The sequence below is a fragment of the Ruditapes philippinarum genome, unplaced genomic scaffold (assembly GCF_026571515.1).
Source record: "Ruditapes philippinarum isolate M1 unplaced genomic scaffold, ASM2657151v2 ctg183_1_1_1_1, whole genome shotgun sequence".
Lineage (NCBI taxonomy): Eukaryota > Metazoa > Mollusca > Bivalvia > Venerida > Veneridae > Ruditapes > Ruditapes philippinarum.
The window spans coordinates 351,181-366,382 of NW_026859131.1; the positions used below are offsets into that span (position 1 = coordinate 351,181).

Here is a 15,202-nt window from a genome sequence, read left to right on the forward strand (position 1 = left end):
AATGAGATCTATCCACCTATGAAGTTTCAAGTTGATACCTCTTTTTGAGATAAGCTCCGGACAAAAAGTATGAAAAATAACACAGGGCAATAAGTCAACAAGAGCCACTGCTCAATAATTTGACCTTCAAAGTCAAGGTCATTTATGAGTGAAGGTCAAGGTCTGTTTGGTTATTTTTCAGGGCTATCCTTGAAGATTATTATGTTCAAGTTTGAAGACAATCCATTCAAAAATAACCAAGTTACAGACAAAAATAGCAAGAATAATCAAAATTTGGACTTTTGACCTTGAAGGTCAAGGTCATTTATGAATGAAGGTCAAGGTTAGTGTTGTCTACTGAAAGGTCTTGTCCCAAGGGTTGTTGTGACCAAGTATGAAAACAATACACCAAGAACTAAACAAGAACTGTCACAGAATGTGAAAATGCCCCCGAAGGATTCTAGTTATAAACCACCTATTACATGTTAATTGTGGTGGTAAAAATTGACAAAGTTCGAACCCCAGCAGTGACCTTTAAGTGAGACAAAGAAACCTGGGTCTTGTTCACAACACATTGTCCATCAATGGTGACTTTATTTTTTTTAAATAAAAATTGAAACTTTCATGTATATGGAAGTTACAGTGCGGACACAACAACCACCATTTATATGTATATAACATAAATATTGAAAAAGTTTAAACCTCAGCAGTGACCCTGAACTAAGGCGTAGTCTTAAGGGCAACACATCAAACATTTATGATAATATCATATGTGAAATAAAACAAGATTGCATTTGAGAAAAATGCTATGCCACCGCATTAATCCTTGTACCTTCAGACAATAAGATTTTTTGATTTTTTTACTATATGTTGATATTGAAAATCATAGACCCCCGGGGCAAAGGCAATTTTGACCCCATGGCTATAATTTAAACAATCTTGCTAGAAGTTCATTTCATAATGTTTCATGCAAAATATCTAACCTCTAGCATTTGTCAATTACTAGAAGAAATTTTTTTAAAGTTTTAACTACAAGTCATGTTTAAGTATTTACTATATACATATAAGGAAAACCAATGACCCCGGGGCGGGGCCGATTCTGATCCTAGAGCTATAATTTGAATAACCTTGGTAGAGGTCTACCAGACAATGCCTTATGCAAAATATCTAAGCTCTAGGCCTTTTGGGTCTTTACAAGAAGGTATTTTAAGTTTTTACTATATGTACATATAGTGAAAATCAATGACCCCCGGGGCGGGGCCGATTTTGACCCCAGGGCTATAATTTGAACAATCATGGTAAGGGTCTACCAGACAATGCCTTATGCAAAATGTCTAAGCTCTAGGCCTTTTGGGTCTTTACAAGAAGGTATTTTAAGGTTTTGCTATATGTACATATAGTGAAAATCAATGACCCCCGGGGCGGGGCCGATTTTGACCCCAGGGCTATAATTTGAACAATCTTGGTAGAGGTCTACCAGACAATGCCTTATGCAAAATATCTAAGCTCTAGGCCTTTTGGTTCTTTACAAGAAGATTTTTTAAATTTATTCTTATAATTCCTTTTGGTTGCCATGGCAACCAGATTTCTGCATGGAATGAAATTCTTTCAACAACTTTGGAAGCCCTTCACCCAAGGATCAATCCTGCCAAGTTTGGTTGAAATTGGACTAGTGGTTTTTCACAAGAAGATTTTTTAAGTTCACTATATAATCTATATAACACACACACACACAAACAAACACACACACAGGTGAATCGCTATATGCCACCGCATCGCAGATGCTGCGGTGGCATAAAAATATAATCCTTTCATGCATATTACTTTCAGAGCAGACACAACCATCTCTGCCTGTATGTATATTAACATCAAAATTGACAAAGTTTGAACCTCCATAACGACCTTGACCTTAGTTGTAGAAACCTGAGTCTTGTTCGCGACACACCATACATCTATGGTTATTTCATATATGAAAGAAAAATTACAATCCTTCCATGCATACTGAAGTTTCAGAGTGGACACAACCACCACCTTCTATTTTTACAACATAAAAAATAGTAAAGTTTGAACCCACACAGTGACCTTGACCTTAGTGGTAGAAACCCGAGTCTTGTTCGTGACACACCATACATCTATGGTTATTTCATATGTGAAAGAAAAATTAAAATCCTTCCATGCATACTAAAGTTTCAGAGCGGACACGACCACCACTGTCTATATGTATAAAGCAGGACAGACTGACGAACAGACGGACTGACAGACAGTTTGATTTTAATATGCCACCCTTAGGGGGCATAAAAAGTTATGATCCAGGTACAAGTTTGCGGATGGCAACGGCAACAGCAACGCCACCAGGACTATAACAATACCTTCACTATTTTTTTTTTCAAAAAAAAAGAAGAAAAAAAGTCTAGCTTAAAATTATAAAGGGTAGAGTTATCATTCTTGCACACAGCATTTTTCTCAATAAGATAAATCCACCTATGAAGCTTCATGCTGACATCTCAAAGACTTTTCGAGTTATGCTCCGCTCAGGTGAAAAATTAAGTATAAAACTAACAAAGGGCAATAACTCAAAAATTATCAAGGGTAGAGTTATCATTCTTTTGCACTGCACACCTCCTGAGTGAGATATATCCACCTATGAAGTTTCATGTTGATATCTCAAAGGCTTTTGAGTTATGCTCTGAACAAAAATTAAGTTTGAAAGATAACAAAGGGCAATAACTGAAAAATTATGCAGGGTAGAGTTATCACTTTTGTGCACTGCACTCTTCCTCAATATGATCTATCCATCTATGAAGTTTCAAGTTGATACTACAAATATTTTTTGAGATATGCTCAAGACAAAAATGTGGGACGGAAGGACGGACAGATGGAGACTAAGTTATATTTTGAGTTTCAAGTGAATAACTTATATAGTAAATACTTTATGAGTTACTGTCTGGACTAAAAATAGGCATCAAAAAATAACCAAGGGCAATAACTGAGAAATGATGCAAAGCAGCATTATCATTCTTGTGTGCTGCAGTCCTCAATAAGATCTATCCACCTATGAAATTTCAAGTTGATATCTGTAATACTTTTTGAGATAAGCTTCCAACAAAAAGTATGAAATACAAGAATTTGTAACAAAGTTACCAATGTCCCCCGCCTTAGGGAAGTATTATATGAAGCATAAAATTGTGCTATTTCAAAAGATTGAGGTATGGATCAGGACTTTTAGTCCAAAATTTTGATCCATGCTAATCTGCAAATGCAACAATAAATTCATTTAATAATGAACTCCTAATTCGTCACCTTGGAGCAAAAAAGACATGTAACTGATATTTTTTGAGAAAATCACTTTTTGTCATTACACTTCAGCCTCATTAAAACGCTCATGTTGGGGTCCAATGTCTCAATACGGCGTTCTAACGAGGCTCTCATTAGAACGCTCATTGCGAAATTACCGCATTACCCCACCCACCACATATATGTATAAAGCCAATTTTTTTTTTACTTACTGTTCAATGAATATCGATATTATCTTTTTCTAAAACCATTCAATGATGTAAACATATATTATATTCACAAATAATACTAATTATATTTATAAAAAGAAAGGAAAAACTTTCGAAAGAAAATTATAAATCATGAATGTAGCCATTACTGTAATGGCGTTAAGATTAATTAGGGGACACAACTTAAGCTGGACTGTAAATTACATTGTAATTTATTAAACTGATATTTTTTATATTTATGATAATACAATCATTTTTCTATCCGGCGACTTGATGCTTTAGCATCAAAACCTCTACTTGTTCTCACATGTTTCGCTTAACAAGTGTCATGTCGTGTGCTCAACAATTTACATCTTATATAATATGTCAGTAGGTATTACATGCTACGTCATCAAAACGACCTTGTTAATTGACATGAATGAAATCAGCGCTGCCTTTGATTTTCTTTGATTAGTGCCGTACTAATAAAGGCTGGCAGAATTATTTAAACTGGATCATTCAAAAAATGTTTAAGATGTGGGAAAACTATATCTAATTAACCTATTTTTAAATAAGTCGGTAATGTTTTGTTTCGTTTAGGAATAACACAATCCTTGAGGCAAAAATGTGGATTTGATTCTTTAACAGAACAATTCTTGCATTTATTTTGAGTCTTATTCTTCTTACGTTAACTGTAAAGAGTCTTATGTTTATGAATAGTTATTGCACGTTTTCAAATAGCTTGAGTTTTAATAGCTTGTGTTTTAAATTTTAGCCAATTATTGTATGACTTAAAAGACAGATATATAATTATGCAAACTGAAAATAATGAAATGTGAAAATGTGACTGTTCTAGAAAAAATCTATATGACAACATGTATATAATTATTGTTTTATGATTTTTTTTTTTTTTTTTTTTTTATGATATTTTTTTTTTTTTGGTGAACTAAATTAATATTGATCAACAAAAAGATCATAAAAATATGATCATTTAATGATTTTGAGGGTAATATAGATTCTTTGAACCAATCTATCTATCAAGTCGATAAAAAAATCCAGTTTTGAGCCTCAAAATCCAGCTGAAAATCCAGTTTTGACTCATTTCATTTGTCACATGTATGGAGGCTTAGTGCTACATTTAGAACGAAACTGTTGCTAATAATTATGGGTTTATCTTTTCTATAAAAACATGGCAAACAAAGGCATGTAATCTGTTTTTCAACTAGAACTGCCACTATCATGGCATGAATACCCCCGCATACCACTTTGTCAGAATCAACAGTGGCCATTTAGAGCTCAAGGACAACCTCCCTGCCAAATCTGAGGTTACTAAGCCAGTGCATTGCTAAGTTATGTATTCTACATGCTTCAAATGTGAAAATGTCAAAATAAATACATTGCGGACAGGAACATTCTTTAGCAATTGAGAAGAAAAAGCTTTTTTTTGTCAAGGTCCCTGTGACCTTGACCTTTGACCCAGTGACCTTCAAAATCAATAGGGGTCACCTTATAGTCATGATCAACATCCATACCAAATATGAAGACTGTGGGTCAAAGGAATCTTAAGTTAATGGGTGGACAAACTTTTTGAAGTCAAAGTCCCCTATGACCTTGACCTTTGATCCAGTGACCTCAAAATCAAAAGGGGTCATCTACTAATCATGATCAACATCCATGTCAAATATGAAGACTGTGGGTCAAAGGAATCTAAAAGTTATTGGGCAGACAAAGCTTTTTGAAGTCAAAGTCCCTGTGACCTTGACCTTTGACCTGGTGACCTCAAAATCATAGGGGTCATCTACTAATCATGACTAACCTCCATGCCAAATATGAAGACTGTAGGTCAAAGGAATCTTAAGTTATTGGGCGGACAAGCTTTTTGAAGTCAAGGCCCCTGTGACCTTGACCTTTGACCTGGTGACCTCAAAATCAATAGGGGTCATCTACTAATCATGACTAACCTCCATGCCAAATATGAAGACTAAGGGTCAAAGGAATCTTAAGTTATTGGGCGGACAAGCTTTTTGAAGTCAAAGGCCCCTGTGACCTTGACCTTTGACCTAGTGACCTCAAAATCAATAGGGGTCATCTACTAATCATGACTAAACCTCCATGCCAAATATGAAGACTAAGGGTCAAAGGAATCTTAAGTTATTGGGCGGACAAGCTTTTTGAAGTCAAGGCCCCTGTGACCTTGACCTTTGACCTAGTGACCTCAAAATCAATAGGGGTCATCTACTAATCATGACTAACCTCCATGCCAAATATGAAGACTAAGGGTCAAAGGAATCTTAAGTTATTGGGCGGACAAGCTTTTTGAAGTCAAGGGCCCCTGTGACCTTGACCTTTGACCTAGTGACCTCAAAATCAATAGGGGTCATCTACTAATCATGACTAACCTCCATGCCAAATATGAAGACTAAGGGTCAAAGGAATCTTAAGTTATTGGGCGGACAAGCTTTTTGAAGTCAAGGCCCCTGTGACCTTGACCTTTGACCTAGTGACCTCAAAATCAATAGGGGTCATCTACTAATCATGACTAACCTCCATGCCAAATATGAAGACTAAGGGTCAAAGGAATCTTAAGTTATTGGGCGGACAAGCTTTTTGAAGTCAAGGCCCCTGTGACCTTGACCTTTGACCTAGTGACCTCAAAATCAATAGGGGTCATCTACTAATCATGACTAACCTCCATGCCAAATATGAAGACTAAGGGTCAAAGGAATCTTAAGTTATTGGGCGGACAAGCTTTTTGAAGTCAAGGCCCCTGTGACCTTGACCTTTGACCTAGTGACCTCAAAATCAATAGGGGTCATCTACTAATCATGACTAACCTCCATGCCAAATATGAAGACTAAGGGTCAAAGGAATCTTAAGTTATTGGGCGGACAAGCTTTTTGAAGTCAAGGCCCCTGTGACCTTGACCTTTGACCTAGTGACCTCAAAATCAATAGGGGTCATCTACTAATCATGACTAACCTCCATGCCAAATATGAAGACTAAGGGTCAAAGGAATCTTAAGTTATTGGGCGGACAAGAAAAAACCGACGGCCGGACGGACGGACGGCCGGACGGACGGACAGCCGGACGGACGGACAAGCTGATTCCAGTATACCCCCCTTACAACTTTGTTGTGCGGGGGTATAATAATATATTGATCAAAACCATAACTGCTAGTATGTTACATCTGATGTGGTGCATCTATATCTCCCATACATTTATACATATAGAAAGGGGCATATCAAAAAATAAGATATATAATAACAGAAAATCACATTTTTCAACAACTGTACAAATAACACATAGGTTCAAACACATTATGTCACAGAAATTACCATGATACCTACAGAATCAAATCTATGCAACCATGATAGTGATATGGTGTATAAGGTTTAAAGTTTGGTGGCAGGAAATAAGACAAATTGAATTCTATATATCAACATTTTGTAAAGGAGAAGCAATAAAAACCAAATTATATATGAATTAAAGACTCGGTTTTATTGAGTCTGTTCATGAGAGATAATATAAAAGTGCAACATTTGACCCTAACTGTCTCATCAGAATAAAGTTCCAAGTAGAAAGGCTTGTAAGATTCTCAACATGATTCCAATGAAGTCATGTTAAGGATCTCACTGGGTTATGTTGGAGAAGAAAAGTTTAGTATTCTTAGCAGGTTCATCCAAATTCCTACATCCAACAAAAATGTTCAGCTACATCCAACAAAAAAGTTCAGAAAAGTTCAGGATTCCTAATGGTTTTATCCAAAATATCAAAGTCTACATCCCTGTGATGGTTTGCTATTATTGAGACAAAGAGGTTATTATGGATCTCCGAATACCCCTTTTAATACCTAATACATAAATAAACTGTACCATTAGAAAATGACAACAGTCAAAAACATGGTTTAATAAGTTGTCCCGTACTTCAGTATTGATATGTTGTTTCTGGTCCTTTGAAATCATTGGTTCCAGCACTTAATGTGTGGAAAATTGAGTACAGCTCATGTCAGTGCTAGGGGGCTTGAGGGATGTTGCACTTTTTCATTATCGCTCAAGTACAGACTAAATCAAGCCCTGTCTACAGTTTTCATGTAATTTTGTTGTGATTAATGCTTACATTTACTTTGAAAGTAAAAAAATTAACACTGCCTTGGACTTATTGTTTAAAATTAATTTCAAAATGTTCAGTTTTAAACTTCCAGTCATATGTTTAATGTATTTAGTGTGGTTCATAATCAACAATGACACACTTTAAACCAAAGTTACAGTTAAATTATTTATGATAAACATCATTAAATTTCAATGCAATGCAGTAACTTCAATGCTCAAAATTAAAAAGTAAGTGCAAAAACTATGGTAAGTGCACTTGCATCACTTTTTGCGTTTAAAAACACAGTGCAAAAAGTCTTGTAAGTGAAGAAGAATATCTAAGTACTTTTTATACATAAATGAATAATTGTCATCTTTAAAACCAATTTTATAATACTAATTAATGATATTTTCACATCAATGTCTGGTATTAAAAGGGTTTTCTCAAAATGAACAAATCATTTTTTGTTTTTCCTGTAAAATTTTAAAAATGTCAGTTACAGTACTTTTTGCGCCATGGTGACGCTATGTAAAGTAATTATGAATAAAAATACATTTATGTGGTTATCAATATTTCAAATTTTATGCCTTGACCTTAGTGCTAAGGCAACTGGTTATTGCACATGACACAACGTCTCAATATTGTGAACATTTGTGCCAAATATTTACAAAATCCCTTGATCTATGAAGAAGTTATAGACTGGACACAAAATATACCCTATAACAAGCTATGTTAATCTTTGACCTCTAGGTGTGACCTTGACCTTGGAGGTAGGGGTGCAGGTGTTGCACATGACACATCATCATCTTATTATTGTGAACATTTGTGCCAAGTACTTTCAAAATCCATTGATCTATGAAGAAGTTATAGAACGGACACAAAATATAGCCTATAAAAGGCTATGTTAATCTTTGATCTCTAAGTGTGACCTTGAACTTGGACGTAGGGATGTAGGTGTTACGCATGACTCATTGTCTTATTAATGTGACTATTTATGACTATTTGTGCTAAGTATTTTCAAAATCCTTTTATCTATGAAAAAGTTATGCACCGGACACAAATATACCTTGACCTTGGAGGTAGGTGACCAGTTGTAGCGCATGACACATCGTCTCATTATTAACAAAAATTGTAGAAAGTATTTACAAAATCCCTTCAAAGATAAGAAAGTTATGGACCGGACACGACATATACCCTCAAATAGACAAGGTTGACCTTGAATGAGCAAGTGCAACCTTGTCCCTGGAGGTAGGGATCTGGTTGTTGCGCATGACACATCATCTTATTATAACAAACATTTGTGCCAAGTTATTTCAAATTCCTTTGATAAATGACAAAGTTATGGACCGGACACGAAAGTGTGACGGACAGATGGACTGATGTTCCAACAATTTGGATTTAGGGGCTATTTTCTTTGTATTTTTCTATTGTCTGCTTAAGGGCAACAAGCCCATAAACCCTTTGGTCATGGAATGAACCTATTGTTCTCTTTTTTTCTCTTTACCGTTACATAGCCCCTAAACCTAAAATGTTTGCTCGGACAGAGGGAAGGAATGACGGACAGACGAACAGAAGGTAAACCTAAAGTCTCCTCCGGTAAACCGGTAGAGGACTAATGAGGTGTTACAATCTGTATGTGTCTTAATGTGTTGCGGTCTGTAAATAAAGCTATTATCATTAATATTGTTTGAATTATTATAGATGTTCAATGGAGCAGAACCATTTGAACAATTTAAGTTTGATTCGGTTTTACGTCACACCCACACAGTTTAGGTCATATGGCGATGTTCCAGCTTTACTGGTGGAGGAAGACCACAAAGGGGCACCTGAGTAGAGCCACCGATGTTCCGTATGCTTGCTGCATAGCTTCCTCACATGAAAAAATCCAAAGTCCCTGTCAGGATTCGAACCCACAGCGGTGAGGGGCAAATGGTTTGAAGTCAAGGACTTTAACCACTTGGCCATGGACACCCCCGAACAATTCAAGTAAAGCTTCATGCTAGAAACATCCCAGAAAAATTTCATCAAATTTGAACAAGTGATTTCAGAGGAGACACACTGATGCACTGCCAGACAAATTGTGATCACATAAGCTAATCATGATCACTTTGTGCTCAGGTGAGCTATAAAAACAAAGGGTAAAACAAGTAAGTACCTGTAGATTTTGAAGGTGGACCCCAAGTTACCACATACACTGTTCTTCTATGGTAAGTTGTGGATATCAAAGGTGCCCTAAAATATAGCATGCAAATCTACATAAAAAGCTTCTACTACTTCTATATTTGAAACATTTACCTGTTTGAAGTGACTACTTTTTCCAAAAAAATGTTAAACAAGGGGGCCATTGGTACCAAAACACTCACCAGAGGACAGAATTACCATTGACCTACTGACCTCAAAATCGATAGGTGTAATCTGCTGTTATGACTATCCTCAACACCAAATCTTAGGACTCTTCAGTCCCATGATGTTTAATAGACCTGATTGTATACTAGGGACATAAGTGTAAACCCGTGACCCTGGAAACAGCCCATTTTTGACATGAGAAAAATAGTTTTAACAAAGTTCTTCCCAAATATCTAAGCTCTTAAACACTAGGGCTTTTAGAGAAGATTCTTAAATTTTCTTCTTCCAAGCAGGGCCATTTTTTTTTACATTAAGGTCAAAAGCTGAACAAAAAAGGTAGAGATCTGTTAGATGATGTTTCATGCTAAATATCTATGCTCTAGTACTTTAGGTTTCAGAAAAGACGATATTTTATGTGTACATTAATTAATAAAAGAGCCAATGCCTGGCGGAAGCCAATGCTCTTGACTTCTTTACTTTTTCAAACAGCAAACAAATAAACAGTTGACACAAATCGTTAAAAAAAAACAAAAACAAAAAAACTTTAAAAGGTTTGTATAAATTTTCATAAATAAATGACAATGTCATTTATGGATGAAGGTCAAGGTTAGTGCAGTCTATCCAAGGGTTGTTGGGGCCAAGTATGAAAACAATATACAAAGAACTTAAAAAGTGAAGATCAACATACAAGTTTGTGGATGGCAACGCCAACTTGACTATAACAATACCTCTACTTTTTCTTTTCTCAAAAAAAGTCGAGCTAATAAGGAGAAAACAAGATTGCACTTTTGACAAGAGGGCCTAGGGGTTTAATTTGAACAAACTTAGTAGATATCCACTAGAAGATGTTTCATGCCAAATATCTAAGCACTAGCTCTTTTGAATTGTCACAAGAAGATTTTGTTTAGTTTTTACTATATAAATATTGGGAAAATCAATGACCCCTGGCACCAGGACAATTTTGATCCTAGGGTATTTATTTGAACAAACTTGGTAGACATCCACTAGTAGATGTTTCATGCCAAATATCTAATCTATAGCAGTTTTGGACTGTCACAAGAAGAATTTATAAGTTTTCACTATATACATATGAGGAAAATCAATGACACCCTGGGGCGGGGTCAATTTTGACCCTAGCAGTTTCATTTGAACAAACTTGCAAGACATCCACTAGAAGATGTTTCATGCCAAATATCTGAGCTCTACCTTTTTTTGAAATTTTCACAAGAAGGTTTTTTTAAGTTATTACTATATACATATTAGGAAAATCAATAATCCCTGGGAAAGGGCCAATTTTCACCCTAAAGATTTTAAAAAGAACAGATATGGTAGACATCCACTAGAAGATTTTTTATGCCAAATATCTAAGCTCTAACTCTTTTGGATTGTCACAAGCAGATTTTTTTTAATTTTTACTATAAACAAAGAAGGAATTTCAATGACCCCTGGGGCCAGACCAATTTTGATCCTAGGGCATTTATTTGAACAAACTTGGTAGACATCCACTAGAAGATGTTTCATGCTAAATATCTTAAGTGCTTTTGGATTTTCATCAGATGATTTTTTAGGTTTTTATTATATACAAATAAGGTAAATCAATGACCCCCTTGGGCGGGGTCAATTTTGACCAAACTTGGTAGACATCTATTAGAAGATGTTTCATGCTTAATATCTAAGCTCTACCTCTTTTAGATTTTCAAAAGAAGATTTTTTAAGTTTTTACTATATACATATAAGGAAAATCAATGACCTCTAGTACGCGCCAATTTTGACCCTAGGGCTTTTATTTGAACAAACTTGGTAGACACTCACTAGAAGATGTTTCATGCTTAATATCTAAGCTCTAGCAATTCGAGATTTTTAAAAGAAGATTTTTTAAGTTTTTACTATATACAAATAAAGACAAGAGGGCCAATTGAACTTGTCCAAGCAAATACCTTGACAAGCATCCTGACCAAGTTTCATGACAGGTGAGTCAAAAATGTGACCACTAGAGTGTTAACAAGAATTTTCCATATTTGAGCAGTGTGACCTAGTTTTTGACCCCAGGGGACCCATATTCAAAGTTCACCTAGAAATCATCAAAACAAACTTTCAGACCGATTTCCAGGATACTTGGATCAAAACAGTAGCCACTAGAGTGTTAACAAGATTTTTCTATTTTTAGTTCCTTATGAGCAATGTGACCTAGTTTTTGACCCCAGGTGACCCATACTTAAACTTTACCTAGAAATCATCATAACAAATATTCAGACCAATTTCCAGGATACTTGGATCAAAACAGTAGCCGCTAGAATATTAACAAGATTTTTCTAATTTTAGCTCCTGTGACCTAGTTTTTCATCTGAGATGACCCATCCGAGCAATTATCTAGACAAGCACCCTGACCAAGTTTGATGATGATTAAGTCAAAAATGTGACCACTAGAGTGTTAACAAGTTTTTTCCATATTTTTAATTCCGATGAAGTTTACAAACTTTTTATTTTGGATAAATTTGGCTAAGGGGTTTTATAAGGAGAATTTAAAGAAAAAGTTGCTTTGGAGGAGGACATTTACAAATGGTATTTATTGTTTTTCCTTTGATTTTTTAAGTTTTTTTAAGTCAACAAGGTTAAACAAAGCACCGTTTGGGCGGACTTTAAAATTGCTCGTAATTTTTTTTATAAGGTAAGCTTTTGTAAAAATGGGAAGAAAAAATCAATGGGTCTTCTCCCCAAGCTATCAAATTTTTGAGGGCATCCCATCGTATCACCCCAAAAAATTACTTTCTTATTTTTAGAGGGACATAATCCAACACCCCTTTTCTTGCCCCATAAACAAGCAACCTTTTTTTTGGGGGTGCAACAAATGAAAACAGCAAGTTGCATTTCATAATTTCATCTAATAAAGTCACAAGAACGTGTTTGTTAAACACAAATGCCCCGGTTCAGATTCTTGTCAGTTACAATATTTAAAACAAGAAACATGGCAATGCCACGAAACCAGGTTTTCAGTTATCACCATTGTAGATAAATATGTTGTAGTTGAAATACAAGTACAAGCAACAAACAATGTAACTATGTGCAATGTAAAATCATGATTAATGAATTTTCTATTTTTAGTAACTGTAACCTTGACCCTAGGAGGCCAAAAAGCCATCCCAAGTGAGGTCTTCATAAAAACTTGCTTTACTACAAATTTCATAAAAATATCTTATTCCAAACTAGTTATTGACCGAAAACCTATTTTCTATTTTTAGTAACAGTGACCTGACTGGAAGCAGATTTTCTATTTTTAGCAACAATGACCTTGAATCGACTCTACAGGACCCAAAAGCAGGCAGATGAGCTGGTAGGCATGCAACAACCTAGATAGTTTCTGTTTTATAACTAAATAAAGTTTGTTGTGATTAATAGGATATATTACACTAATAATTAAATTTTATGGAAAAACAAAGGGCCATAATAAGGTAAAAGGTAAGAACTTATCCAATCATAAAACCCTGACAATACACATCAGGGCACTTGAAGATAAAGCTAATCTGTGAAAATTTGAACAAAATCCTTTGAGAAATGTAGAAGCAGTTGGACAACAGAAGAAATTGTTCACTATATACTCTATATAAGGGGAAAAAAACAAAGGGCCATAATTAGGTCAAAAATTATCCAATCACAAAAACTCAACAATATGCATCAGGGCACTAGATGACAAAGCTTCTGTGAAAGTTTGAACAAAATCCTTGAGAAATGTAGGAGGAGTTGCGCACAGAAGAAATTGTTCACTATATATTTTGTATAAGGAAAAAAAAACCAAAGGGCCATAATTAGGTAAAAAATTATCCAATCACAAGACCCCAACAGTATGCATCAGGACACTTGATGACAAAGCTTCTGTGAAAGTTTGAACAAAATCCTTTGAGAAATTTAGGAGAAGTTGCACACAGAGAAATTGTTCACTATATATTCTGTATAAGGAAAAAAAACAAAGGGCCATAATAAGGTCAAAAATTATCCAATCACAAAACCCCAACAGTATGCATCAGGACACTTGATGACAAAGCTTCTGTGAAAGTTTGAACAAAATCCTTTGAGAAATTTAGGAGAAGTTGCGCACAGAAGAAATTGTTCACTATATATTCTATATAAGGGAAAAAAACAAAGGGCCATAATTAGGTCAAATATTATCCAATCACAAAACCCTGACAATATGCACCAGGGCACTTGATGACAAAGCTTCTGTGAAAGTTTGGTCAAAATCCGTTGAGAAATGTAGGAGGAGTTGCGCACAGAAGAAATTGTTTACGCCCGCCTGTCCGCCGACATACCTCAATCTAATAACCAGATTTTTCCTTCGGAAAACCTGGTTAATCTTCCTTCGGAAAACCTGGTTAAAAATATTTAACCATTCACTCAGTAAGGACAGAAATTAGTAAAAACAAGAAATGTCAAACAACACATATGCCCCCCTTTCTAGCCCTTGACTCACATTATTGGTAATTTTGCTATAGAAACTTGCCATAAATTGGTACATGGAAGTGTCCAATTTAAAAGAAAAATAATTAAGACTTTGTGATAAATAGTTTTCAAGATATTGAGACATTTAAGGCTCCTGAGACCTAGACCTTTGAACTAGTGACCCAAAATAAATAGGGGTCATCTAATAGTTATGACCAATCAATATAAGAAATATGAACACTTTGTGATTAATAGATTTTAAGATAATGAGCGGAAACCATACTAACATTCAAAGACCCTGTGACCTTGACCCTTGACCTGGTGACCCCAAAATAAATAGGAGTCATCTACTAGTTATGACCAATCAATATGTGAAATATAAGACTTGTATAATTTCTTTTCAAGAAATCAGCGGAAACCACTGACCCTTAAGGTCCTGTGACCTTTACTCTTGACTAGTGACCCCAAAATCAATAGGGGTCATCTAACCTCTAGCTTTTGTCAATTACGAGGAGAAGATTTTTTAAGTTAAATGTATATAAAACTTAAAATATGGGGTGTCACATTTATCTGTTAGTGTTTGACTAAGAGGTATAAAAGTTTTAAATTGATTTATAATATTACCTTAGTCTTTTATGACAAGATATGACAATTGTTAATATTTTAGTTGTACTCAACAATGTACTTTTTCCTATCTGATGGAATACGTTACAACCCTAGCAGAAAGTAGTTGCTCCATATTCGGATATCTATTGTAATCATTTTGTGAACAACAAAATGGCACATCTTGTCATAAAGAAACAAAGTTAATGTTGAAAATCTAAGGATTTTATAAGTAGGGCTCAGGTTAAACGTTTAACACGGTTATAACG

General features: G+C 35.2%; 1 protein-coding gene across 1 annotated transcript in view; it reads right to left on the bottom strand.

Moving 5' to 3' along the window:
- LOC132755363 (gem-associated protein 5-like) overlaps positions 1–9,896 on the bottom strand; it is a 30,087-nt gene extending 20,191 nt beyond the window's left edge. The window contains exon 1 of the mRNA XM_060746235.1: positions 9,706–9,896. Coding sequence (XP_060602218.1) covers positions 9,706–9,796 — 91 coding nt within the window. The 5' untranslated portion in view covers positions 9,797–9,896. The remainder of the gene's footprint in view (positions 1–9,705) is intronic.
- Between the last annotated feature and the right edge of the window lie 5,306 nt (positions 9,897–15,202).